This window comes from Peromyscus californicus, unplaced genomic scaffold, assembly GCF_007827085.1.
Source record: "Peromyscus californicus insignis strain IS unplaced genomic scaffold, ASM782708v3 Scaffold_3__1_contigs__length_106647218, whole genome shotgun sequence".
Lineage (NCBI taxonomy): Eukaryota > Metazoa > Chordata > Mammalia > Rodentia > Cricetidae > Peromyscus > Peromyscus californicus.
The window spans coordinates 52,328,882-52,355,349 of NW_026294551.1; the positions used below are offsets into that span (position 1 = coordinate 52,328,882).

The 26,468-nt window shown below is 48.6% G+C and overlaps 1 protein-coding gene and 1 pseudogene across 1 annotated transcript; one reads left to right on the forward strand and one right to left on the reverse strand.

Annotated features, from left to right (window-relative positions):
* Window positions 1-7,397: 7,397 nt before the first annotated feature.
* Arrb2 (arrestin beta 2) lies at window positions 7,398-15,847 on the reverse strand. Its single transcript, XM_052757816.1, has 15 exons — window positions 15,659-15,847; window positions 12,409-12,439; window positions 11,736-11,796; window positions 11,577-11,621; window positions 11,170-11,366; window positions 11,000-11,059; window positions 10,577-10,644; window positions 10,300-10,438; window positions 10,022-10,106; window positions 9,666-9,738; window positions 9,259-9,396; window positions 8,543-8,626; window positions 8,369-8,448; window positions 8,193-8,247; window positions 7,398-7,903 (listed from the first exon to the last, which is right to left on the reverse strand). The coding sequence occupies exons 1-15, from the start codon at window positions 15,679-15,681 to the stop codon at window positions 7,810-7,812; spliced, it is 1,233 nt and encodes a 410-aa protein (XP_052613776.1). The 5' UTR covers window positions 15,682-15,847; the 3' UTR covers window positions 7,398-7,809.
* A 4,416-nt stretch (window positions 15,848-20,263) lies between these two features.
* LOC128122576 (NADH dehydrogenase [ubiquinone] 1 beta subcomplex subunit 8, mitochondrial-like) lies at window positions 20,264-20,846 on the forward strand (annotated as a pseudogene).
* The last annotated feature ends 5,622 nt before the right edge of the window (window positions 20,847-26,468 follow it).

Here is a 26,468-nt window from a genome sequence, read left to right on the forward strand (position 1 = left end):
CATGTGGTTACTGGGAATTGAACTCAGGACCTCTGGAAGAGCAGTCAGTGCTCTTAACCTCTGAGCCATCTCTCCAGCCCTATATGGTGTATTACATTGACAGATTTTCGTATGTTGAACCATCCTTGCATCCCTGGGATGAATATTTTTTATTTTTATTTTTATTTATTTTTTTATTTTTTTAAGATTTATTTTATTTAGGCCGGGCAGTGGTGGCACACTTGGGAGGCACTCAGGAGGCAGAGGCAGGAGGATCTCTGTGAGTTCGAGGCCAGCCTGGTCTACAAAGCAAGTTCCAGGAAAGGCGCAAAGCTACACAGAGAAACCCCGTCTCAAACCCCCCCCCCACCTAAAAGAAGATTTATATTTTATTTATTCATTTATTATGTATACAGTGTTCTGTCTGCATGTCATAAAAGGGCATCAGATCTCATTATACATGGTTATGAGCCATCATGTGGTTGCTGGGAATTGAACTCAGGACCTCCAGAAGAGCAGTCAGTGCTCCTAACCTCTGAGCCATCTCTCCAGCCCCTGCAGTTTTTATTTTGCAGTTACAGCATAGTCTGCAGTCTGAGCTTTGTAGATGACAGCATTGTGTCATAGGTCATAGCTGGGCGTCTGCTAGATGATGCTGAAAGGGCAAGTCAAGAAGGGGCCAAATGAGTATGTTCAGAGACGCGGGGGAAATGTCCTCAGAGACATTTGAAGGAGGTGGAGAGAGTGGATCCCTCCAGGGAGAAAGAAATCAGGCCTTTACTTTTTTTCTTGTTAAAACTTTTTGTTTGTTTGTTTTTTGGTTTTTCGAGACAGGGTTTCTCTGTGTAGTTTTGGTGTCTTTCCTGGAGCTCGCTCTGTAGACCAGGCTGGCCTCAAACTCACAGAGATCCGCCTGGCTCTGTCTCCTGCGTGGGATCTGGCCTTGTTAAAACTCTTAAAGCTGCTGGGTGGTGGTGGTACACACCTTTAATCCCAGAACTCAGGAGGCAGAAGTAGGCAGATCTATGTGAGTTTGACGATAGCCTAGTCTATGTAGTGAATTATAGGACAGCTAGGGCTATGTAATGAGACACTAAATGAAAAAAACCAACCAAACAACAACAACAAAAACCCAAACATGGTGCACACCTCTAATCCCAGCACTTGGGAGCCAGAGGCAGGTGGATCTCTGAGAGTTCAAACAGCCTGGCCTCCAGAGCAAGTTCCAGGACAGCTAGGGCTACACAGAAAAACCATGTCTTGAAAAAACAAAAACAAACAACCAAACAAGCAAACAAAAACAAACCCAAACAAATACAACCACCACACAAAAGAATATTGTAGCACCACATGACTCTTTTTTTGTATGTATATGGTGCTGTAGATAAACTCAGGGTCTTGAATGTGCTAGGCAAACACTGCTCCAGTGCTTATCTGCCGCCTTAAAAGGTCTGTATTTATTACCTTGAAAATAAAAAGTAAATTAAAAAAAAGAACGAAGCTTGATAGTAAGTCCAAGCATTTGGAAGGCAGAGGTAGAAGGAAGAAGAGGTCAATGTCAGCCTTATCTACTTGTCTCAAAAAACCAAACCAAGGGGCTGTAGAGATGGCTCAGCAGTTAACACTGACTGCTCTTCCAGAGGACCCAGGTTCAATTCCCGGCACCACATAGTGGCTCACAATCAAATGTAACTCCAGTCCTAGGAGATCCAACACCTTCCTCTCATATCCATAGGTACCGCATGCATGTAGTATGCAGACATACATGCAAGCAAACTACCCACATACATAAAGTAAAAATAAAGATTAAAAATAAAACAACAAAAAAATCCAAACTAAAAACAGAGAAAAATGGGAGAGAAAATCGAGATAGACATTCCTGTAAAAGAGACTTTAGAGGAGAGGAGAGGTTTCTCCCCCCGCCCCTTGCTTTCTTCCCTACGTCCTCTCTCTCCTTCCTTTCTTCCTTCCCTTCAATGGAAGGGACTGGAGTGGGTTTATTTACCTTGGAGGAAGAGCCAGTAGAGAGAGAGAGGTTGAAGAGGAGGAGGTGGTTTGATGAACTGAGATCTAGGAGGAGATGAGAGGGGAGGTGTGAGCAGAGATAGAGGGACTGGCCTTGTCCTAGGGATGCACCATAACCTTCCTGTGTTGAACTGTCTTCTACATCGATGTAGGGGAGCAGGAGGTGGGATGCCAAAATCACCCATGCTTTGTTGGTTGGTTTGTTTGTTTTTTATCTGGAAAAAGGGGGAGAAGCCACTGACATGAGGCAGGTGTAAAATTAGTAGTATGGGGCAGAGGAGGAGGTCACGGAGTTATTAGGTATTGAAAGCCTAGCCTAGGTTAGAGACGATCAGTGGTCCTGGATCTCTACTCAGGCCTCAGCACAGTGCCAGAACCTACGGGTTCAAAGGTATTTGTCAATGAACAAATAAGTGTGGTCATGTGATTCCTGTCATTGGCAGTGTACACCAACCAGCCACTGGCCCTAATGTTAGCGTAAAGAGTTGGGGGTGGGTGATGGATCTAGCGGTGAGGTTTTAATTGTGAAAGGGAAGAGAAACCAAGTGTGCTGACGAGAGAGTGGTTGATAAGGTCTTGGATAAGATCTTGGTGTGTGAACTGGAAAGAACACAAAATGTCAAATCATGAGCTAACGGAAGGGTAAAAGGCTTTGTGACCAAATAAACGAAGAAGCCAGTTAGAAAATGGCTAGGGCTGGAGAGATGGCTCAGAGGTTAAGAGCACTGGCTGTTCTACCAGAGGTCTTGAGTTCAATTTCCAGCAACCACATGGTGGCTCACAACTGTCTATAATGAGATCTGGTGCCCTCTTCTGGCCTGCAGGCATACATGCAGGCAGAGCACTGTATATGTAATAACTAAATAAATCATAAAAAAAAAATAAAACTGTTATATAAAAAAAGAAAATGGCTATAAAAGTCTACCTCAGACTAAAAGTGTGGGCATTAATAATATCAGAAGTAAGTGTTTTGCTATAATCTCAGCACTCTGAAGCCTAAAGCTTAAGAGTTCAAGCCAGTCTGGGCTACAGAGTGGAGACCATGCCTCAAAACAGACAACAGAAATGTTTTGGAACTAGATAAAGGTGAAAGCTATACAACACTGTGGTGTGGAGATATCAAACAATGTCACACCATGTGCTCTAAAATAAAAAGGGAACAAGATACAAATGCAGAAGATGCAGCCAGGTGGTGGTGGCGCACACCTTTAATCCTGGCACTTGGGAGGCAGAGGCAGGATCTCTGTGAGTTCAGGGCCAGCCTGGTTCCAGGACAGCCAGGACTGTTACACAGAGTAACCCTGTCTCAGAAAAACAAACAAGCAAACAACAACAACAACCAAAGGAGCAGAAGATGAAACAACCTGGGAAAATACTGTATACTACAAAGGGTTAATTTCCTCTTCCTCCCTGCACCCCTCCTTCCTTTCTTGTGCTTTGGGCAGCTAGGCAAGCACTCCACCAATGAGCTAACAAACCCTGCCTTCTGCCTGTTCTTTCCCTCGGGGCTGGGGATTGAACCCAGGATGCACACAGCCCGGGTGATTGCTTTCTCACCGGGCTGTACTCCAGCCTTTATTAGTGTGCTCATTTTATTTTCCATTTGTCCGTGTGTGCTTCATTTGTTATTTATTTATTTGAGACAGGATCTCCCTGTGTAGCCCTAGCTGGCCTTGAACTCACAGGTTTGCCTGCCTCTGCAGAGATCAAAGGTGTGCACCACCACACCCAGCATTTATTTGTTTTGTAGACAGTGTCTCACTCTGTATTTCTGGCTATCCTGGAACTCAGCATAGATCAGCCTAGCCCCAGACTTGAGGCAATTATCCTGCCTTTGACTCCTAAGTACAGGGATTATAGTGTGTCGTTATGTCTAGATTATCAGTGTATGTTACTGTACAAATTAGTGGGTTTCATTATGCCATTCATGCACATATATGATGTTTTGACCATATTCACTGCCTTATTACCCTCTCTTAACCCCTTTACCCCATGGACCCCTTCTTCTTGCCTATCAGTTCTTTTTCTATGCTACCTTTGCACACCTGTGAGAAAACATGCAATGCTCATCTGAGACTTGATTGGTTTACATGGCAAGATTTTGCTGTATTCTTTAAAAATCTGTATTATATATGAGTGTTTGTGTATGCGTCCCATGGTTCATGTGTGGACGTCAGAGGACAATTTGTCTTGTGTGTTCGGGTATTGAACTTGGGTCTTCAAGATTGATAATAAGCACCTTTGACCACTGCACCATTTCTCCAGCCCTATTTTGCTGCGCTCTTAAGAGCTTTTCATCTATTCAAGGTGTGTGTGGATGGATGTAGCTCAATGACGGAGCACTTGCCTAGCATGCTGAGGTCCTGTGTTTAACAGCCAGCACTGCCCCACCTGCCTAATCCCCTAAAAGAAATAAAAAGGCATCAGCTTGGGAAGTTGGGTTTATCTTCCCCTATAATCAGATCAATATAATCGAGATAGGAAATACCTGGGGCAGGTGAGATGGTTCAGAGGTGAAGAGCAGTGATTTTTTTTTTTTTTTTTTTTTGGTTTTTCGAGACAGGGTTTCTCTGTGTAGCTTTGCGCCTTTCCTGGATCTCACTTTGTAGACCAGGCTGGCCTTGAACTCACAAAGATCCGCCTGCCTCTGTAGTGATTTTTCTTTAGAAGACCAAGATTTGATTCTCAGATTTGATTCTACCTGGCAGCTCACAGCTACCTGTAACTCCAGTCCCAGGGGATCTGACACCCTCACCATGAGTACTGCACATACGTGATACAAAAATATACATGCCAGCAAGACACTCATATATGTTTAAAAAAAAAAAAAAGCTGGGGCATGGTGGCACACACCTTTAATCCCAACACTTAGGAGGCAGAGGCAGGCAGATTTGTGAGTTGGAGGTCAGCTTGGTCTGGTCTACATAGCGAGTTCCAGGACAGCTAGGGCTATGTAATAAAACCCTGTCTGTAAATAAATAAAATGAATATGAAACAGTAACACTGTATTTTACCTGCACTGATATGATTAGAAATATGTTCACCCTCTCTGAACCAGCAACTCTTAAAAAAAAATGTTTAAGTGTGTGTGTGTGTGTGTGTGTGTGTGTGTGTGTGTGTGTGTGAAGGTTATGTGCACATGAACACAAGCACCATGGAGGCCAGAAGAGAGACTCAGATCCCTGGAGTTGGAGTTCTAGTCTATTGTGGGCTGCCTGACGTAAGTGCGGGGAACCAAACTCGGATCCTCTGCAAAAGCAGTCCCATGCCCTCTAACTGCTGAGCCATCCCTCCAGCCTGCAGCCCTCCTTTCAGGGCTCTGTCCTACAGTGCATGTCACACAGCCCAAAAGACAGATCTTTAAGGATAACTTACAAAACAGAACTAAAAAAAAAATAGTGGACATTCAGAATGTCCATTAGGAAACCAGTAAACATCTAGTGACTAACAGAGCTGCTCCTTAAAGGGATGGGGTGGGTGTGAGCAGGGCTTCAGGAAGCCTCTTCCGGGTAACACTATCAAGTGAAGGAAGCGAGATGTGGATGAGCTCATGGCTTGCTGCCCCTGTATTGAGATGAGGCAGTGAGGATTTCATGTGTGTGACTCAACACAAAGAACGGTCTTTGAATAAACAAGGAGGTTGGTAGGAGAAAGAAATCAGGGTCAGGGACGGGCAGGAGGGAGCTTGCCTTTTCACTATTTACTGTTTTATACTGTTCAGATTTCTTTTTTAAGCCATGTGCATGGATTGCCTTCTAAACAGCACTGAAAACATCAGTTTTTGTTGTTGTTATTGTTGTTCTTAAAGGCATCATTCTCCAACCCATAGTCATGGGTTTTTCCTCTGGATCTTCTGACTCAGAACCTGAGACTGAAGAGCCTAAGTCTGGATCTTTATCTTGCCTCCCTGGTGAAGCTAGGTCCATGGCCTTAGAGGTCAAGGAGCAGGGTCACAGGGGTCAGGGACACTAGAGGCAAAGACTTGAAAGGGGCTAGTTCCTTTCTTTACCAAGCCGGCACGGGTAGGGGAGATGGCCTGTGGATAAATGATTTAATTACAACTTCATGAGCTCCAGCACAGACCAATGCCCACGCAAGCTGCTCCCATTTGTCTCAACAAAACCTACCTCACTTCTTGTTAGCTGCTCCGGTCCCTGGTCTGAGTTTATACGCTACCCCTTCCAGCCTTCCCGTGAGGCTTTGCCATGGTCCCAAATGTTTGTCCATGTACACCCCCTAACTCATTTTCAGTTCTCTGCTTAAAGTTCACTTCCTCTAGGGAAATCATCCCCCAACCTCAGCCTACATCACACCGATGCATTCTCAGTTCCCACTCCTGGGACACAGGTAGTGCCACCAGGGAATGATTTAAAATGTGTATGTCCTTATACCATGCTTGGCACACAGTAGGGATGTTCATGGGATGGAGCCTTTAGAAAGGTGTCCTAGCTCACTTTATATCAACTTCACACAAGCTAGGGTCACTGGTGAGGAGGGAACCTTGAGAAAATGCCTCCATAAGATCAGGCCATAGGCAGGCATGCAGGGCTTTTTCTTAGTGATCAATGGGGGAGGGCCCAGCACATTGTGGGTGGTGTCACCCCTGGGCTGGTGGTCCTGGGTTCTACGAAAAAGCAGACAGAGCAGGCCATGGAGAGTGAGCCAGTAAACAGCACTCCTCCATGGCCTCTGCATCAGCTCCTGCCTCTAGGTTCCTACTGTTTGAGTTCCTGTCCCAACTTCCTTCAACATGGGCTATGTATGGTGTAGAAAGTGCAAGCCAAATAAACCCTTTCCTCTCCAACTTGCTTTGGTCATGGTGTTTCATCACAGCAATAGTAACCCTAACTAGGACAGAAAGGTCACCTGCAGGAGTTACAGTGGGTGATGTAGGAGGTGAGAAATGTCTGTAGAGTGTGGCTGACACCTTCCTACCCTGCCTGGCTTTGGCCCACACAGTATGACTCTTACTGAGGTTGCTTGTATGGCATCTGTCTGGTGAGGTATGCAGATGTGGTTATAAAGTCCCAGAAGCAGACTGCTTCACAAACCAGAAGGAACAGTGGAGATAAACCTAACAAGATCACAATGTGGTCATGTGTTGCCAGCCTCAACAGAGAGGCGCCCCCCCTGCCCAGCTCCCTGGACCATCTCACCTTCAGGGAAGTTAGTGTTTTCCTTGTAGAAGACGGTTTACTTTGTGGCTTTACCAAGCTCTACCCTGGAGTGTGCACCAACCAAACCAAGTTTCAATATTTCCCTTGGGACACAGGCATAGCAGTAAACATTTATTGATAACCTGTGTAAGGTACCCTGAAGATGTAGGAAAAAGCATCATGGATGGGCACACTGTACACCCCTCACACTCTGCTGAGAAAACATGTACACACTCATGCCTATTCAAAGGTTTATTTCTTCCCTATGCTCTGAAACAAAGAAATGGCCTTGCCCTCCACACACACAGTCTCATCTTCAAGGAATGGGAGGCAGAAGTGATGACTTAGGGGGCGGGGAGCGGGTTGGTCTGAGGCCAAATGTGGGGAGTTCTTTCTACTCCTTTCTCTAAATCACTCCTCATTTTCAGTGTTCCCTTCCCAAAACCTTAGGTGGGCATACAGCTTGCCACCCTAGGGAGCAGGGCTAGGGCCCCGCAGAGCTGACGGCAAAAGATTAATGCCCACTTTCAACAAATGATGGGTCCAGTGCGTATCTTGGGTGGATGGGGAAGGAGGAGAGGCTGGGACCCTCCCACCCGAAATGACAGTGGGATCTCGGTCCTGCCCCTACCTCTCCCAGCCCCTCTTCCTAGCAGAACTGGTCGTCACAGTCATCATCCTTCATCCCCTTCAGCCGGAGCCGGGCAAAGTCCTCAAACACAATGTCGTCGTCTGTGGCGTAGCTTGGTGACAATGAGGAGGAGACTAGGTAAGGGCTTCTGACCGTTTCCTGGGGCCTCCCACTCCGCTTCCCTCCCACCCCATCCTAGAGTCTGGCGCTTGAACAGTACAGAGAGGTTCACAAGAGACCCGGGGCAGTGGCAGCCTGAACAGGCCGACTCATCTGATTTGATGCTTCTACCCATCTCCCCCACCAGAAGGAAACACCCACAAGGTAAGAGGGTGGCTCTGGACGATACGGGAACCTCTGTCCTAGAGGATCAAAGTAAGAAGGCAGGGAGTGTGCCTTACTTGGTATCGAATTCGATGAGGTTGGTATCCACGGGGACATCTGTTTCCCGGGGGGCTGAAAGGCAGAGGGGGAGTGGGTGGAGGGGCACTAGAAGGATCTAGTACATCTTTTCTCCACTGGCCTGATTCGATTCAGTCCCTCTCTGCAGGGCTCAGGGTGTGTGGGAAGTGCTCACCTGACTGGGGTCTGGGAAGGGTGATGTGGTCATGGGGCTTGGGGTGCATGAGAACAAAAGGCAGCTCCACGGAGACATCCCTGGGGAGGGAGAGGGGCGGCATGAAGAGGACCACTACCACAAAGCCACGGAGCCACAGAGAACCACGTGACCAGGCGTTCCCACAATACTCACCCGCCTCGCGACACCACCAGCTTCACCTTGACCCTGTAGGACACCAGGATTCCCAGCACCTCCTTGTTGGCTCCCTCCTTCACTCTGCAAACGGGAGGAGGGGAGCTGGGGTCAGGGATCCAGGGCTCCTGCAGCGGCTGCACAGGCACGGCAAAGCAGGCCCAGGGCACTCCTCTGTGCAGAACCCTCCCGGGGCCGCCTTTGATCGGCAGCACCCCACGTGCGGCTCCTCTCCCCTACTTCTCTTTTTGTGGTCCCTTCTCACCGTGGGGGCCCGTGTGGTGGTGCAGCGTGTACCCAATGAGAAGGCACCGCTGGGTGAAGCTCCGGCCTTCTGGGGCTCCGGGCGCCCCAGGTCAGAACTGTGTCACACCGCAATCCCTCACGCACACTGGGAACCTTCCCACCTGAGTCCTGAAGCTTGCAGTTCTCTCTGCCCGGAGGCCTCTTCGCTTGCACACCCACCATGGCCCTTCCTCTTTATTCCTGCCGCTTCCCTTGCTCTCCCCACTTAACACTTGTTCCCAACGCGCTATCTGGTTTACCACTTATCTGATTGTCCGTCTTCCCTCCCTTAGAATGTGAGAGGGTTTTGTCACTCGTGTTCACCGATACCTCCCTGGCACCCAGGACAGAGCCTGGCACACGGCCTGCATTGAACGGAAGCCTGTCCCCCTGTCCCCCACGTCCCCCACGTCCGCCGGCCCCGCCCTCACATAGTGCTGGAAGCCAAGTTGGTGTCTTCATGCTTGAGCTGCCCGTCCAGGGCAAGGCCACGCTTCTCCCGGTTGTCACTGAGCAGGGGGGTTATGGTGTACACCTTGCAGAACGTGGAACTGGGGGATACCTGGTCACTGGGGGTGGGAACAAGGGAACAAGATTCTTGGAGAGACTGGGCCGGGGGAGGTTCCCCTCACCACCCTCAGGCAGGACCTCCTCCTTCACTGTCCATTTGGGCACAGATTATGACGGGGTAGGTTCGGACTCAACCTGTTAGTTGACAGCCTGGCGCCCCCTGGCTATAGAGGGACGACACCCTGAGAAGTGAGGTGGGCTATGTGGCGAATTCTGCCTTCTCATGATCTCCCCTAAGCTTGGGTCCCACACTCTGCCCCATACTCACTCTTGCTCAAGCTGAGCCACAGGACACTTGTACTGCGCGGTGCTGAAGAGGCAAATGTCAGCATACTGTCTCACTGTGGGGCAGGGGACCAAGTGGTGAGGCGGGGACTACTCCTGCACCACACCTCCAGACCACACGGTGTGATCCCCGCTTGGGGGGGGCCGCACACCCCCACCCCTGGTCAACAGCCCTCCTATAATAAACACTGAGGCCGCACATCACCCCGGAACAGACTCAATTCTTTATGCCCTGGCAAGTCTCCCACACCGGGATAGGGCCCGGGCGGACATGGCAGCCGAAGCCCCTTGTCAGCACAGACCGCCTCCCCGAAGCCCATGTCCACCCCCACCTCCTACCAGAGACTCTGATCTTCTTGACGGTCTTGGCGGAGTTGTTGGTGACATGGACGTTGACGTTGAGCGGCTCCCCGTGGTAGTACAGCTTTTGGAGGGAGGCGATTGTTTCTCACTGGCTCCGTCCTGGGTATCCCCGCCAGAGGCTGCTCTGCCCCACCCCCAGCCCATACAGCACCCCCCGCCCCAAGTGAGACAACCGCCACCATCCTGCCTGTGGCTTCACCCCTCCCCTAGACTCTGGCCTGCTTTGGGGCATCTCTGTCACCCTCACACCTCACCTCTTTGTCCAGGGAAGCCTCTAGGTGCAGGGACCTCCGGTCAGACATGAGGAAGTGGCGTGTGGTTTCAGCTGAGGGCTGGGGGCCGGGTGTCTCTGGAGCAAACTGTACCTTTCTGATGATAAGTCTCACAGAGTTCCTGAGTCAGGGGTTGGAGGAGGGGAAGGGTTGGTTCCAAGATACTACAGCCCAACTCAGATTCCTGCCTCCCCCAGGGGCCTGGGGCTCCGCGAGGCTGGGAGGGGGAGTGGTTAAAGCAGAGAGTCCTTTCTCTCACCTTTTGTGGCTTTTTTCTTCTAGTGATTTGGCACAGAAGGCACGAATCTCAAAGTCGACTCCGCAGGCCTTGGGAAGGGGAGGAAAGGCCACCTCTTACCCAAGGCTCCCGTCACCTCTTCCAACACACCCCTTCCTTCCTCTTTGCTTCATTCCCCTCAGGTGTGGACTTTTGCCCCATCACGGAAACAGGGACTCTCTGGCCCCACTGTTTCCCTCTAGTCTGGCACCCGGCAGAGGCTGGCTCAGGGCAGTGCACGGGGGAGCCCCCATACCCAGGTACAAGTTCCAGGTGCAGTCCATGTCCATGGGGACACTTCCCTGTCCTCAGGAGCCCCTGAACTTCACCCTCCAGCTCGGCTGTGTCTGGGCTTCTGCGAAGCCCAGTTCTGCTCACATACTGTGAGAGCTGTCCCTCCCGTACCTTCCCCGTGTCCTCTGGTCCTGGCTGCAGCGTGACAGAGCAGGGCAAATTCTGGGGTATCTGTGGCAGAGAAGAGGAGGGGGTTCGGTCCCTGGTAACAGGTGCCTCATCCCATGTCAATCCCACAGGCCCACTCCCCACACCCTTCGGAGAATGGGGAGCATCCTCACTGTGAAAAAAAAGGGATGGGCATGGTGGCCCAACTTCTTCAGCAGTCGGTCCTGTAGCCGGGTGGGGGGCCGGGGTGGGTTGGGCATGGGGGGGAAGGCTTGGTAGGTGGCGATGAACAGGTCTTTGCGGAAAGACAGGCCCAGTACATCCAGATCTTCTCGGCCATAGCGGAAGGCGCAGGTGAGGGTCACAAACACTGGAAAGTGAGGGTAAGGTAGGGTGATCAGGAGTAACCCCTTCCTTCATGTCACCCACATCCTTCCTCAGCATGACAGACTCCCCTGAATCCTACTGTCTGCTCCTGCTTCAGCCTTCCATCTCTCTGGGACATCCTACCGAATGCCAACCCATCAAATGTCCTTCTTTTTCCTGCCTCCCCTCCAGCTCCTGGACTTGGGTCTAGTACCTTTGCGATCCTTCAGGTAGTCAGGATCCACAAGCACCACGCCATCTAGGAAAGGGAAACATGGATTCATTTTCTGAAGGGGGCCTTTCCCCATTCCCAGATGCAGGAACCACCCCCCCACCCCCAGGAGATGAGCTGTTCCCTTCTCGGCCAACTTACCCACAGGATCCACTTTGTCCAGGTGATCTACAAAGTCGCGCTTGCCCAAGTACACGGTGAGCTGAGGATGTCAAGGGTCACAGGGAACATTGGGGAGGATGGTGGCAAGCCACCAGAGCCCTCAAAGATGGCGGTCCTGTCCTGGGCTCCCCTTGGCTGTGTTATCAGGAAGGGGATGCTCCCAGTGTTACTGGAAGGTGGGAGTGGGAGTTTTCCAGATCACTCAGTAAAGTCTTTGTTTAGGCTTTTACCTGCTCATTCGGTCCCTTTTCATACCTCTGCCCACCAACCACAGGTAGATGTGTATGTGTGTATGTGCGTGTTCCCATGTCTCCAGGGAGCCCTCAGCCAGACCAGGCAGTTAGCAGCCCTCCCCACAAAGGGCTGTGCGATAAACAGGCCACAGCCTGGGGAACTATTAACTTTTCCTAGCCCCAAGTACCCTGGGGTGGTTCCTAAGGGAGCTACAAGCTTGCTTAGGAACCTAGCCTGGTCCCCACCCAGCCCTGTGGCTTCTTCAGCCTGTGGCAAGGGGCTTAAGGAGGGAAGGAAGTCTGCTTTTAGCTGTCACAGGAAGTGGGGAGCTAAGGGTTGGGGATCAACTGGGGGTAGGCTGGGCTTTGATAGGGCCCAGGGAGGATCAAAGGGTAAGTAAGTACCGTGGGTGACTCACCTTGCAGTTAGGACTCGACTTCTTGAAGACCCTAACAAAACAGAAAGGGAGATCCCACTGCCTCCCTTAGACTCAGCAGGGACCAGCACGCCAGGACTTATCCCTCCCCAGCCCCAGAACTGGAATTCACCCCAGATCCCTGCTCAACCCTTCCCACTTCTTTTTACAAAGTCCTAGTATTTTCCACACGGCAGCCCCTTGAAGCCAATTGTCAGGACAAACACTTGCTCCTTTGGTGTGTGATCGCCTCTACAGTAATGGCCACTGGTTGCCCCAGGAACCATCTAGAGTCTCCTGAGGGGGTCCCTCCCCCACCAGAAGGAGATGTGAACTGAATGGCTACACAATGTCTGGGTCAGAACAAACACACTTTTCTTTTTTTTTTGAGACAGGGGTCTTACTATGTAACCCTGGCTGGCCTGGAACTTGATATGTAGACCAGGATGCCCTCAGCTCTGAGCTCCATCTGCCTCTGCCTTCTCGATGCTGGGATGAAAGGCCATGAACCACCACACCCAGTCAAACTAGCCACTTTTCAACTGACCTCTCGATTCAAGGACCCCTGGGGTGACTCCTGGAGCAAGGCCTTGACTTTGCCCCTCAGACAGTTTCTACTGAAGGCATTGCTCACATCTGACTATTTCATGAACCTCCAACATCCCCATCTCTGACCTCAGCAGCTTAAAAAAAAAAAAATCCATTTGTCGTTCAAGGCTTAACTCAGACATCCTCTCCTTCAGATTGAAGACTCAGCCTCGACTTTAATCACCAGCCCCCGCTCCCCCTTCATTTTGGTTCCTTTCACATCTTGTTTATATTTTACTTGTGATTTCATAAAGGGCGGCAGCTTTTAGGCTGTGACCCTCAGGACCTTGTACATTGAGGCGTCCCAACACAGTAGCAGCCATGTAACAAAGACGGTGCCGGCCAACGTTTATTGGGTGGCTGCTCTGTTCCTAGCAGTGTTATAGTGTTCTGCACTTATAGCCCAAGGACCAAAGTCGAGATGTTTCTGTTCTACAGTGAAGAAACCAAAGTATAGAGAGGTCAAGAATTTTGTCAACGGTCACGGAGAATGTACATGGTGGGACTCTGACATAAACTTACGGCAGACAATCTGGCTTTAAGTCCCTGCTCTCAAGCATTAAATTGTTGTTGTTGTTTTTTTCTTTTTTCTTTTTTGTTTTTCGAGAAAGGGGTTCTCTGTGTAGTTTTGGTGCCTATCCTGGATCTCGATCTGTAGACCAGGCTGGCCTTAAACTCACAGAGATCCACCTGGCTCTACCTCCTGGAGTGCTGGGATTAAAGGCGTGCAACACCACCACCACCACCACCACCACCACCACCACCACCACCACCACCACCACCACCACCGGCTCAACCATTAAATTGTTAAACTGGCCTGTCCCTGACAGTGTGTCAAGTCGGAGGGGGTTTTCTATACAGGCACTGAAACGATCTAAGCCTAGACTCCACCCATTGCTGGGAGCGTAGGGAACTGTCTAGTGACCCCAGGGCTCTGGCTATTTTGAAGCACCATGCTACCTCTTCTAATGCACTTTGCCTCAGCAGCAATTCCTGGAAAGGGTCCCCAGATAACAAACTGAAATACTGCTCAGTGTTCCATCCTTCCTTCAACTCACTCCCATAGTTTCTACTAGGAAAACCATTTTGTCCCTTCCTTCTCAAAGGCCAAGCAGTCCATACACCACAGGGCAAGCACATAGGGTCACATGACAAACTCATAGGGTGCCCCTGAGTATCCCCAAGCAATAAAGACACATATGGACATGGCAGCGGTTAGAATCATCATTCTAATTTCTGTCCCAATTAGGGCCGACAGCTAGTACATCAGCTAGGCTGTCTCTCTTCCACTTCTGGTCTCCCTCTGCCCTGTGTTTTCCCCCACTAGCAGCCCTGGCAGAAGGCTGTGACAGCCACAATCGGTGTGTCTCTTGGTTAGTTGCTACAGGGCACCTGCCCTCCACATCTTCCCCAGCCATCTCTTGCCAGGTTGGGGAGGGGGAGCATGCACATACTGAGGCTGGCCGAAGAGGCAGAGTAAGGGAATTGGCAGGGAGGTGCCCAGCTGTGGGAGGTAGCTAGAGCAGATGCCCTTTTGTACTTCCTGCTTTTCTCTCCATTTCCTATGGCCCAGAATTTGATGAGACTTGTAGAGAATTATGCCAAGTCAGCAGTCTCTCGTTGGTCCATCTATTCCTTCTCCTGAACCACCCCACGGAAATTTGGGGGCCTCCCCCAAGTAAGCGACTTCCCCTTTCTCTGGGGTGTTTAACGCCAAATCCAGGAGGCCAATATTCCCTCTGACCATCTCTCTCCGATATTGGTCCTCTTGATGCTTACAAGCCTAAGTTCTCATACCCCAAGGGCAGTGGGAGTGGTAGGGCTGATCCCATGTTTTGCAGAAGTGACTGTTCAGGATCAGGCCCTTATTCTTGGTTCTCTCTGGCTCGAGGCACAGAACCCCAACCCATTCTCTTGCTCTCGCTCTCTTGGAACTCAAGCATTCACCCCCTGTCCTCTTGGGGGCGTTGGGTCACAACAGGAAGTGGATTTTGCTATAGACCAAAAAAAGAGAACTCTGGTATCTGGAAGGAAGGAGCCCCGATTGCACAGAAAACATCCGGGGAGAGGATGTGTGTGTCCAGGGCAGATATTACCTCTCCCCCTCCCCGGGACAAGAATACCGCCCAATTTCAGCGAGGGTCCCTATGCACTCTACTCCCTCAAGAAGCTGTTGCTCCTAGTAACCTAGGAGAAGACCGAAGTTTGGTAGCAGAGCTATCTGGCCCTCGGGACAGGTGGGAGCAACCAGACTGTGGAGTATTGGACAGGAGGCTTTCCATTGGTCGGGCATCAATCTAGGGGAATCCCTTCCCAGCATCCAGTCTCCCAGCACACAACCCCTCGGGGCCGGCCACCTGCTCCTCCTTCCTCCGCCCCTGCATCTCAGCCTGCACAGAGAACCCAGTAGTCCGACTCCTACATCTCTTCGAGAACCCAGGCGTGGGTTTCCCGATCCCTACAGCTCTTGCAATCTGCAAGAGTCCAAGCACGCACCCCGCCCAATATCTTTAAGGACCTAGGCTTGCGGCCCCGGACCGCTACCCTCTAGGGACCCAGGCGTCCGGCCCCCGGGTTTCTTGCCCGGTGTCCTTGTCTGGAGATCATCCCCGCACCCTCCGCGAGCCACCGCCCGTGTCCCGCAGCCCGGCCCCACCTCCCTTACCTGGTCCCGGGTTTTTCCCCCATGGTGCGCGCGCGCTCGCCACCCTCCACCAGCCGGGTTCGCGGCTCGCTCGCAGCCTTCTTGCCCGCTGCCAGGTCCCCCCCGCTCCTCCCCGCGCCACTGCGCACGCGCGCCCTCGCTCTTTCTCCTCCTTCCCCTCCCCTCGGGTCTGGGTCTCGGGGAGCCGGGGCCAGCTGCGTCAGCCGGATCCCGCGCGCCGCTGCGCTGCCCGCCCTCCTGCCCGCCCTCCCCGGACTGGCTCCGCCCCACGCCTCCGTCCTCGCTCTCCCTGGGGGAAGCCTCTCCGCGCGGTCCCTTCTCCCACTCTCCCCGCCCATCTCGCCGCCCCTCCTCAACCCCTTGGAACCAGATTGGGCCCCTTTAAATGGAGGCGGCTGCCTTCCAGGCGATTAGAGCCATCTGATTGGCCTTCGGTATCCATAGCCCTGCAGGAATCCCTCCCCTTTGTTTGCTTTCACAGCGGCAGTGGAGGGACGGGATAGTGGGGGCGGTGGGAATGAGCTCCAACGCTGTCGTCTGGGTCTGAGGACCAGGCTCTGCACACGTGGGTGAACCGTAGCAGATGCACGATGGTGCCTGCTTCGGAGTGCGCTGCTCATCCCCGCCTTGCAGCCTTGTGTGGCCCGCCTTCCTGCGTTCTTGTGGTCTTTCAGCTCCCCCTGGTGTATTGTCTTTGATTTTTGCAGGGTCACTTTTAAATTTTTCTCAGACTTTGCCATCTCCTCTACCATCTGCCCCAGCTATCATCCACCCAATCCATCCACCTCTCTCTTTGCCCATCCTTCCCTCCCTCTCTAGTTCGTGTTAGTCACTGTGCCAAGCCATCGGGACAACACATGAATTACCATGGCCTAACTTTCCTGGGATCCTTGAGACACTGACAGATAGTATGCGCCCAGGAATGCTATAATAGAGGTATGACTCAGAACATCAAGCAACGAAAAGCGCTTGGCCAGCAGAGGGGGAGAAATGGAGTGCAGTCAGTCACTCCGGAGGATAGGAAATTTGAGGACAGCCGTTCTGAAGGATGGGCAGAAGTGGGGAAGGACATCCTAAAGACTGAGTAAGGCAAAGCACATCCTGTTCTGAAGTGCTTGTGGGTTAGATGGAAGGAGACAGAGCTGCGGAGGACTAGAACGGGTTGTGGAGGACTTTGTGAGCAGGTGAAAGACAGCCCGAGAAACCGGTGGTGTTAATTTAAATTTTCTCCTAGGGCCTCAAACATGCTTAGCTGGTGTCACCACTAAGCTATATCCCTACCCTCAGTCCAGAAATCGATTTGATTTTTTTTATTTTGTTTATCACCAGAAGAATGTCGTGATGAAATTTCTCTTTTTGGGTAACATGGAGCATGGCGGGGAGGGGTCAAGACTGCTAGAAATACACTGGCCAAGGGGAAATGGTCACTGCTGGAGGGAAGAGGCCACATAATGCCATAGTAGAGGTTCATTTCTGGGGTGACATTGGCTGGGTTTGGGGGAGGATGAAGGATGACTGATATTTCCAGAAAGGTTTTTCTTCTCTTTGTCTCTTCTTGGTGCTCTTCCCCATTTCCCCCAAATGGAATACCTTTGGGCTTCTCCTTCCACATTTCCACACGAAAAACAACATCCAGGAGATGGAAGTCTCAGATCAACTTTAGTTTTCATACAGAGGCCTTGCTCATCACCTGCTCACACCCCCCCATCATCACCTCTTTACTCTTTCATGTCTTTTATTATTTTATTTTGTGTGTATGCATATTGGCCTGCATGTATGTATGTATGTGCACCACCGTTTGTGTGCACAGAACCTGTGGAGGTCAGATGAAGGCATCAGACTCCCTGGAACTGGAGTCACAGACAGTTATAAGCCTCCACATGGGTGCTAGGAACTGAACTCAGGTCCTCTGTATGAACAAGTGTTCTTAACCACGAAGCTGTCTTTCTAGCCCCAATTTGACTCTTTGAGACAGGTCTCGCTACATAGGCCTGGCTAGCCTGGAACTTGCTGTGTAGACCTGGGTGGTCTTGAACTCACAGAGGTCCCTGTTCCTCTGCCTCTTGAGTGCCCAGAATAAAGATGTGAAGCACCAAACTCAGCCTAAGTTTCCTCTTAAGGTTTTAATAATATTTTCTTGACTCACGAATGGCTTTTTATTCAGGTTTGACCCTGGCCAAATGAGTCATGGTCAAAAGTAACACAATCTGTATCTAAAGTGGTATTTGGGGAAAGGGATATAGTTTAGTTGGTAGAGTGCTTGCCTAGCATATGGAAAAACCCTGTATTGTATCCCGGGCGTTTGCAAAACTGGGTGTGGTGATGTATGGAGGATAAAAAATTCTAGGTCATACTCAGCCACATTCCAAGTTTGAGATTAGCTTGGCCTACTTGAGACATTGTCTCCAACACACACATACACACACACACACACACCAACAAAATATAACAATAACCAACAACAACAGCAACAAAATTACAAAGAGCTATTAGTAAGAGTAAAGAGAAAGGTAGTGGTCTGTATAGCATGAAATCTGTATGGCTCAGTGGGTAAAGGCACTTAATGCCAACGCTGATGACCTGTGTTCAATCCCCAGGACCTACATGGTGGAAGGAGAGAACCAACCCCTCCACCCCAAGTTGGCCTCTGGTGGCCACACAAATGCCATGGCACATATGCCCCTCTTACACAAATATGCAATGAATAAAAATGTTATTTAAAAAATACAGCTCAGGATCTTAGTCCAGGGAGTGGTACCACCCATCGTGGAAGAGTCTTCCCACCTCAATCAACCTAATAAAAATATTCCCCTATAGGCATGTCTATAGGCCCACCTCTCAGGTGATAGCTGAGCTCATCAAGTTGACAATTGAGATTAACAACCATGTTGTATAAGCATTTTTTCAAGTGAAAAAAAAAATGGGAGTGTGGTTAATATAAGCGTTTGGAGGCAGAGCTGGTGTTTGAACCCAACAGGCTAGCTTCAGAGTCTGTGGCCTAATTACAAAATCTTACTTTAAAAATACGGCCATTAGCTGAGCAGTGGTGGTGCACGCCTTTAATCCCAGCACTCGGGATGCAGAGGCAGGCGGATCTCTGTGAATTTGAGGCCAGCCTGGACTACCAAGTGAGTTCCAGGACAGCTAGGACTGTTACACAGAGAAACCCTGTCTTGGAAAATTAAAAATAAAATAAAAAATAATGCCATTAATGACAGTGAGGTGGCTCAGAAGGTTAAGGTACTTCCGGCCAAGCTGATAATCTGAATTTGATTCCCAGGACCTACAGGGTAAAGGGAGAGAACCAACTCTGGCAAATTGTCCTCTGATTTCCACACACATAATCCACTGCTATACCCCCCCAAATAAATAAAAATGTAATAAAAAAATTAAAAACACTTAGACTAAGGCTGGAGAGATGACTCAGTGTTTAAGAGCACTGGCTGCTCTTCCGGAGGACCCAGGTTCATTCCCAGCATCCATATGGTGGCTTCTAACCATCTGTAACTCCAGTTCCAGGAGATTCAACATCCTAGTCTGCATTCTGAGGGCACAACACACACATGGTACAGAGACATACATACATGCAAAACACCGATACACACAAAATGAAAATTATTTCTTTTAGATTTATTTATTTTATATTAGGTGTGTAGGCATTTTGCCTGAAACTGAAGTTAAATTTTTATTTAATGTGTATGGGTGTTTTGCCTGCATGTATGTATATATGTGCACCACATTCATAACTAATGTCATGGAGGTCAGAAGAGGACATTGGATCCCCTGAACTAGAGTTACAGACAGTTGTGAGCTGCCATGTGGGTGCTGGGTTTCGAACCCAGGTCCTCTACAAGAATAACAAGTGTTTTTAACCACTGAACCACCTCCCCAGTCCCCTTAAGGCACTTTTCTTATTGTCCATTGTAAAATACGTAGATTCTGGCTTCCCTTTAATGGTATCATTCTCTTTAATAACTACACATGCTTTGTCCACAACTTTAAATATGTTCCCCTGCTTTTCCTGGATAAACTGTACTTTTAAAAGTTTAGGCTTCTAAGGCTGGGCTGTGGTGGTACACGCCCTTAATCCCAGCACTCGAGAAGCAGAGGCAGGTGGATCTCTGTTAGTTCAAGGCCAAGCCTGGTCTACAGAGAGTTCCAGGACAGCCAGAGCTACACAGAGAAACGTTGTCTCGGAAAAAAAAAAATTTAGGCTTCTATATTATTTAATTTTTTTTCAAGTCAAGGTTTCTCTGTGTACCTCTGGCTGTCTTGGAACTCACTCTGTAAACCATGCTGGCTTCAAACTCACAGAGATCCACCTGCCTCTGCCTCCTGAGTGCTCGGATTAAAGGCATGCACCACCACTGCTGGGCTATTTTACTTTATTTATTTTTGGTTTTTCGAAACACGGTTTGTTTCTCTTTGTAGCTTTGGAGCCTGTCCTGGAACTTGCTCTGTAGACCAGGATGGCCTCGAACTCACAGAGATCTACCTGCCTCTGCCTCCCAAGTGCTGGGATTAAAGGTGTGTGCCACCACCACTCAGCTATATTTATTTTTTAAGTTAAGATAGAAAATAATGTGGTTTTGGGAGAAGGTGAAGATGGTGGTGGCCTCAGAGGCAGCCCTGGGAGTCCAGTGGTTGCAAAGGGCCACCTGCAGCACGGTGTCACTACGGGGAGCACAGACAGCCTCCCACGTGACCAGGGACACGCTGCCAGGGCCACATCCTAGGACCCCAGAAGAATGGGTCAAGGTCCCAAGAAGTGTAATATGTGTGTGGAAAACTACGATGACAGGCCGTATCCGGATGATGGCATGGGGTATGGTGACTAGCCGAAGCCCCCTGACCACTCAGCATGAGCGGGATCTATGGTATGAGTGGGACCACCGAGACCTGAAGTTAACTGTGGCGAACCTATGGGACCTAGACTTGTCTATCAGGCATGGCGTGTACATGTCCCTTTCATCTGCTTCTTGCAATGTCATGAGTAAACAGATCTTTTCTTTGTGGCCTTCGTGATTTTCACGTTCTGGGTCGGGGAAACTTTCCCCACCTACCAGCCTGTGGGGCTGAAGTAGTACCCTTATATCTGTGCCTGGAACAAAGGGATGATCCTACCCCCGAGCCTGAGCCGGTGGTTCATGTGAGAACTGAGGGCTGCATGGGCTTTTGTGCTCTCTAACTGGGACTCCCTCATTCCTAGAGGTTTGACTTTAGTGAAATTTCTAATAAATCAAGAGAAAGAAAGAAAAGAATGTGTCTCATCACGACGTTTTCACACGTAAGTGTCCACGGCTCTCCCTTGTCCTCCCCTCCCTCATCCTCTGGTCACCTTTCTCCCCCCAGTACTGTGCCTTCCGTTTTCATGTTTATATATCTATATTGTTAAGTCTAGATTCTGCAGATGGGAGAAAGTCTGCAATATTTGTCTGTCTGTCTTCCCTGTCACCCTCTTCCCCACTCTCCTCTCCCTTTACATTTCTCTCCACATACAGGTCTTCTTTTACCTTCATGTCATTACATACACACACATACAGACATACACTCCCATATACATACATACACACGTATATACATACACACATTCACACATACATACATACACACATATATACATTCACACATATACATGCACACATACATACATATGCACATATACATACATATTGGGGACTATGGGGGCCCAGCCCCTCGATAGTCCCCTCCCAGGGTCTGGGAAGAATCTACAACCAGCTGATAATTAATCTTTGATGAGAAGAAATGAATCTATGTACACGAAACTCCTTAGTCCATATACTTTATTATTCTGTGTCAGTTACAAGCTTATATTCTGCTCTCGTATTTAGCTCATTTCTAGCCTGATTTCTCTCTACACTTGTCTGCGGTCCCCTCTAGGTTCTATCTTAATTCCTTCATCTAGTTCTACCCCTTCTAGGTTCTCATCCATCTTGTTCCTTCCCATATCATCTTTTCTCTCATCTCTTTCTCTCTCATCTCGTTCTTCCTCAACTTGTTCTTCCCCAGCTAGTACTTCCTCATCTGGCTCTTCCTTATCTTCCATCTCGTTCCTCTAGTCCTCTCTTCTAGCCCTTCAATCTAGTTCTTCCCCATCTCAGTTTGTTCCTCTCAAGTTCTTACCCGTCTAGTTCTTCCATTCTCTTTTCTCTTCTCCGTCTCTCCGTGCCCTGGAAGTCCTGGTATATAAAGCCAGGCTTCCAGAGTCAAACGGAGGGGTGATAAGAATCACATTGAGAGGCAATAAACATTAATTATCACTTGCAACCCCAAAGGGAAGTGACCAATGGGGAAATGAATTAACTAAAGGCTGATTCAGGTAATATCTAAGAAGAGGGCTCTTATGTGCTCAACTATAGTCTTAAATGTGATTAGTAGAAAATGTTAAGAATCTATAAGTTGCTAGGTCAATGGGAGAAAATAAAACTGTCTTCTTTTTTCCTGTGGCTCCCATCTGTCCAAGCTATCTGCCGTTTTTCTGCAGAGTGGGGGAAAGTGTGCTCAGTCGCTAGGCAACCTGTGTACAGCTAGATGCCTCTGGTGATAGTTAAAGGGAGATCTGGAACTGGAGGTAAGGTTTGGGAAAGGAGGAAGTAAAGCTTAATTGGCATATCCGCCAGGCCTTCTCAAACAGGTAGCCTGGATGGTTAAGTCTGTTCTTAGAGAATACAGAGGTATCTCTGATAAAGCACTCTCCTCCATCTGGGGATGGACCTGGCCGGATGCTGCCAATGATAATTACAGGGAGGCTTGAACTGGGGTTCTGGCTGAGCATAGCTGTCAGCGCAGAAGGTTATCCAAATAACAAGGTAGGTCTATAAAGTTAGTAAGGCTGTAAGAAAGGAGGGTCTGAGCTAAATTGTGTAAAGCTATTACTGAACATCCACCTGACCTAGGCGGTGTCTCCTTGTGAAATTTACCTTAAATCAGGAGACTTGCATGTGGACTGTTATTATTGCTAGCCCTTGAAAGTGGCCAAGGGAGATATCTGATTCCAGAGAAAGCCTTTCCTGAGGCTGTTCTCCAAATACCTGGAATGTGTGTGTCCAGAGAGTGATCAGTCCACACTGTTAGTCCTTCTTAGGGAAAAGGCAATTGGGAAAACTATGAAGGCACACATGATTTTCATAACAGAAGACAGCTGATATATAACAAGCCAAGTAACACCAAAAACTCCTTGGAATTTGGCTTCCTCTGGAGGAATTCCCTGACCCCTCCAGGTGGTGACTTTGCCATAACCAGCTGAGTTCATATGACATATTCCTGCGGCCCGCAGCACACATAGAGGTTTCTTGTCCCCTGTGTCATGCTAGCTTTGCTGTCACTGGCTTTCATGACGACCGTCATTTTGAATGGGGTGAAATGGAATCTCAATGCTTCCAACATGAGATGTTGTGTGTGTGCATGTGCGTGAGTGTGTGTGCATGCATGTGCATGCATGTGTGTGTGTGTGTGTGTGTGTGTGTATGTGCGTGTGTGTTTAAGCCAGAGGCCAACCTCAGATGTCATTCCTCAGAAACCATCTACCTTGTTTTTTGAGACAAGGCCTTTCTTTAACTGAAACCTGGGGCTTCCTGATTGGGCTCAGCTGCCCGTCAGCCTCCTGAGGGCTAGGATTTCAAGCATCTGCCACTATGCCTGGCTTCTTCCGTGGGGCTTGAACTCAAGTCCTCGTGCTCGCATGACCAGCATTTTACTGATTGGCTCTTCAGTGAATTGATATGGTTTTAATTTGCATTTACCTGCAAGCTAAGGATGCTGAAGTTTTTTTTCCATCTATTTATCTATCGTTTGTATTTCTTCTCTTGAGAACTGCATGCTCATTTTATTTGCCCATTATTGACTGGATGGCTTCTTTTATTTTATATTTAATATTTGAGTTCTTGAATTCTAGATATTAATCCCGTAGCTGTTTGTGTAGTTAGCCAAGGTTTTCTTCTCATTCTGTTGGTGCCTCTTTATTCTACTGGTTCTTTTCTTTGCGGCAAAGCTTTTTAATCCCACGTAATCTCATTCGTTAATTCTTGTTATTATTCCCTCAGCTGTTGAAGTCTTTTCCAGAATCTCTTTCCCAATTCCTATATTTTGCATCATGCTAGTTTAGTAGTTTCAAAGTTTTTGGTCTTATTTCAGATATTTGACCCATTTTGCACTGAGTTTAGATAGGGTGATACATAGAGATCATTGTGTTACTTCTGGGCCGATATGAATAAATATCTACTCACTGCAGAGAGGTCACCACCAACAGACCAAAGTAACAATTCCACCCAGGCTTGCTCAGTGAACTGGTGAGTTTATTGGGGTTACTTCCAAGAACAGGACTGATGCAATGGCAGCTGCATTATGGGAAAGCCCACCTCAGCATGGGGTGTTGACCCAGGAAAGCCATTCTCCCTAGAACTCTCTACATGGCTTTCAGGCAGCTAGGCAAGTTAGAGAGCCTCCTCTTCCCAGCAATCCTTATTGTTCATATATTCTTAGGGAGGGATCATGTGAAATTTATAAGTTTCAGGCACTTTCTGAGTCTTCTAAGTTTTGTTTACTTTCAGTCTTAAAAAAAAAAAAAACTTGCCGGGTTTAAAGGTGGTGGCACACGCCTTTAATCCCAGCACTGGGGAGGCAGAGGCAGGCGGATCTCTGTGAGTTCGGGGCCAGCCTGGTCTACAGAGTGAGATCCAGGACAGGCACCAAAACTACACAGAGAAACCCTGTCTCGAACCACCCCTCCCCCCACCCCACCGCAAAAAATGGATGGAGGTGCCTTAAGGAAGGGTGGAAACAGTGAAACAAGTGATGTGAGAGAGGGACGGAATATTGGGAATGGAAAGACTTAAGTGAGGACCAGAGAAGAGCAGAAGGTTAACCAGGGCTAAGCAGGTATGAGGAAGTCACATGGAAATCTACTACTTCATAGGTTAATAAAAATGTATTAGTAGGGGCTGGAGAGATGGAGCTGAGGTTAAGAGCACTGGCTGCTCTTCCAGAGGTCCCGAGTTCATTTTCCAGCAACCACATGGTGGCTCACAACCATCTGTGATGAGATCTGGTGCCCTCTTCTGGCATGCAGGAATCCATGCAGGCAGAACACTGTATACATAATAAATAAATAAATCTTTAAAAAACAAAACAAAAATCTAAAAAAGAGCTTGAATGGAGGAACTCTGAATAGTGGATAATGCTGATCTCAGAAGTCATAAGTTATTAAATGAAATTCCTAGTACCAGTATGGCATACCTCCCGATGACTGGCTAGGAAATCCCCAGAGTCCCCACTCCCTAAACAATGTAGGTTATTGTCCTTGCTCTTGATTTTCTTTTTTCTTTCTTTTTTTTTTTTTTTTTAAGATTTATTTATTTATTTATTATGTATACAGTATTCTGCCTACATGCCAGAAGAGGGCACCAGATCTCATTATAGATGGTTGTGAGCCACCATGTGGTTGCGGGGAATTGAACTCAGGACCTCTGGAAGATCAGCCAGTGCTCTTAACCTCTGAGCCATCTCTCCAGCCCTGCTCTTGATTTTCTATCAGAACTAGATGGTAAGACTATTGCTGAACACACCACACACTTTGGATGCAGGACGTAGAGGCATCATTCTGCAACTGGACGCTTCCTCTCTGCTGGCCAGCTTTTGTAGTGGTGCAAGTTGGCATGAAGGTTTGTGAGGGCTAAATTTCATGGAAAGTGATTTTTTTTTTGTTTGCTTGTTTTTAGATTCAATATCACATAGTTAATGTTCTCAAACTCAGGGTGTAGTCAAAGATGATTTTGAACTTCTGACCCTTTTGCCTCTTCCTCCTAACTCACAGCTGTTGAAAAGCCTTCTGTCGTCCACAGTTTTGCATATTTTCTGAAGCATTTGCAACCAGATTGCAGAAAAGGAGTCTAATGAGTATAACTTTTTTTAAAAAACAAAAGCCTTTTCACTTGCTTCCTGTTTGACTTTCTTTTAAAAAATACTTGTTTTATTTTGTAAGTATGTGTGTTACCTGCATGTGCGTAAGTCCATCAAGTGCATACAGTGCCTGCGGAGGTCAGAGGAGGTGTCGGATCCCCTAGAACTGGAGTGAGAGGCAGTAATGAGCCGCCATGTAGGTGCTAGGAACTGAACCCAGGTCCTCTGCAAGAAGTGGCTGTTAGCCACTGGGGCCACCACTCCAGCCCAGATGAGTACAACTTTTGGATAAAGCTAAACTTATTTTCCCGACAAATTGGTTTTTCTTCTGGTTATCTTTCAGATACAAATTGGACTTGTTTTGTCTCTTCTGTTTTGTTCTGTAGTTTGCTTTTGAAACTTGTAGCTGTTGCCTCTGAACGTTCTGCAGCAGTGCGACCCCTAAGAGCTCAGTCTGGCCCACATCTTAAGGTTGCTCCCCATGAAGTACGGAACAGAGAAGGTGAGCCTTAACAATGGATTCCAGCTAAGCTGAACCCGTGGGCTACTCTTGCTAAACCAGCGTGTCCTTGTTCAAACGTGCCTAAAAGGGTTTTGACCCCAACTCCCAATGATCAGTCACTTCCCCTCCAACGTGGGTCCAGATTAGACTGACAATGGGAACAAGTCCATCCTCTCCACGGAGGCACCCAGAACTCAGTCGCAGGACACATGATCGTGATTTGCAGATGCTCTCACGAGACAAAAGAGGCTCTAAAAAATATACGTTTTCAGAATTACCAAAGAGTAAGTGAGAGATGTTATAAAGGAAGTGTTTCTGTGAGTGACTGCCTGATAATAACTATTATGAAAGATGCTGACCAAATCAGAAGTTGTTTTCCCCATACTGAGA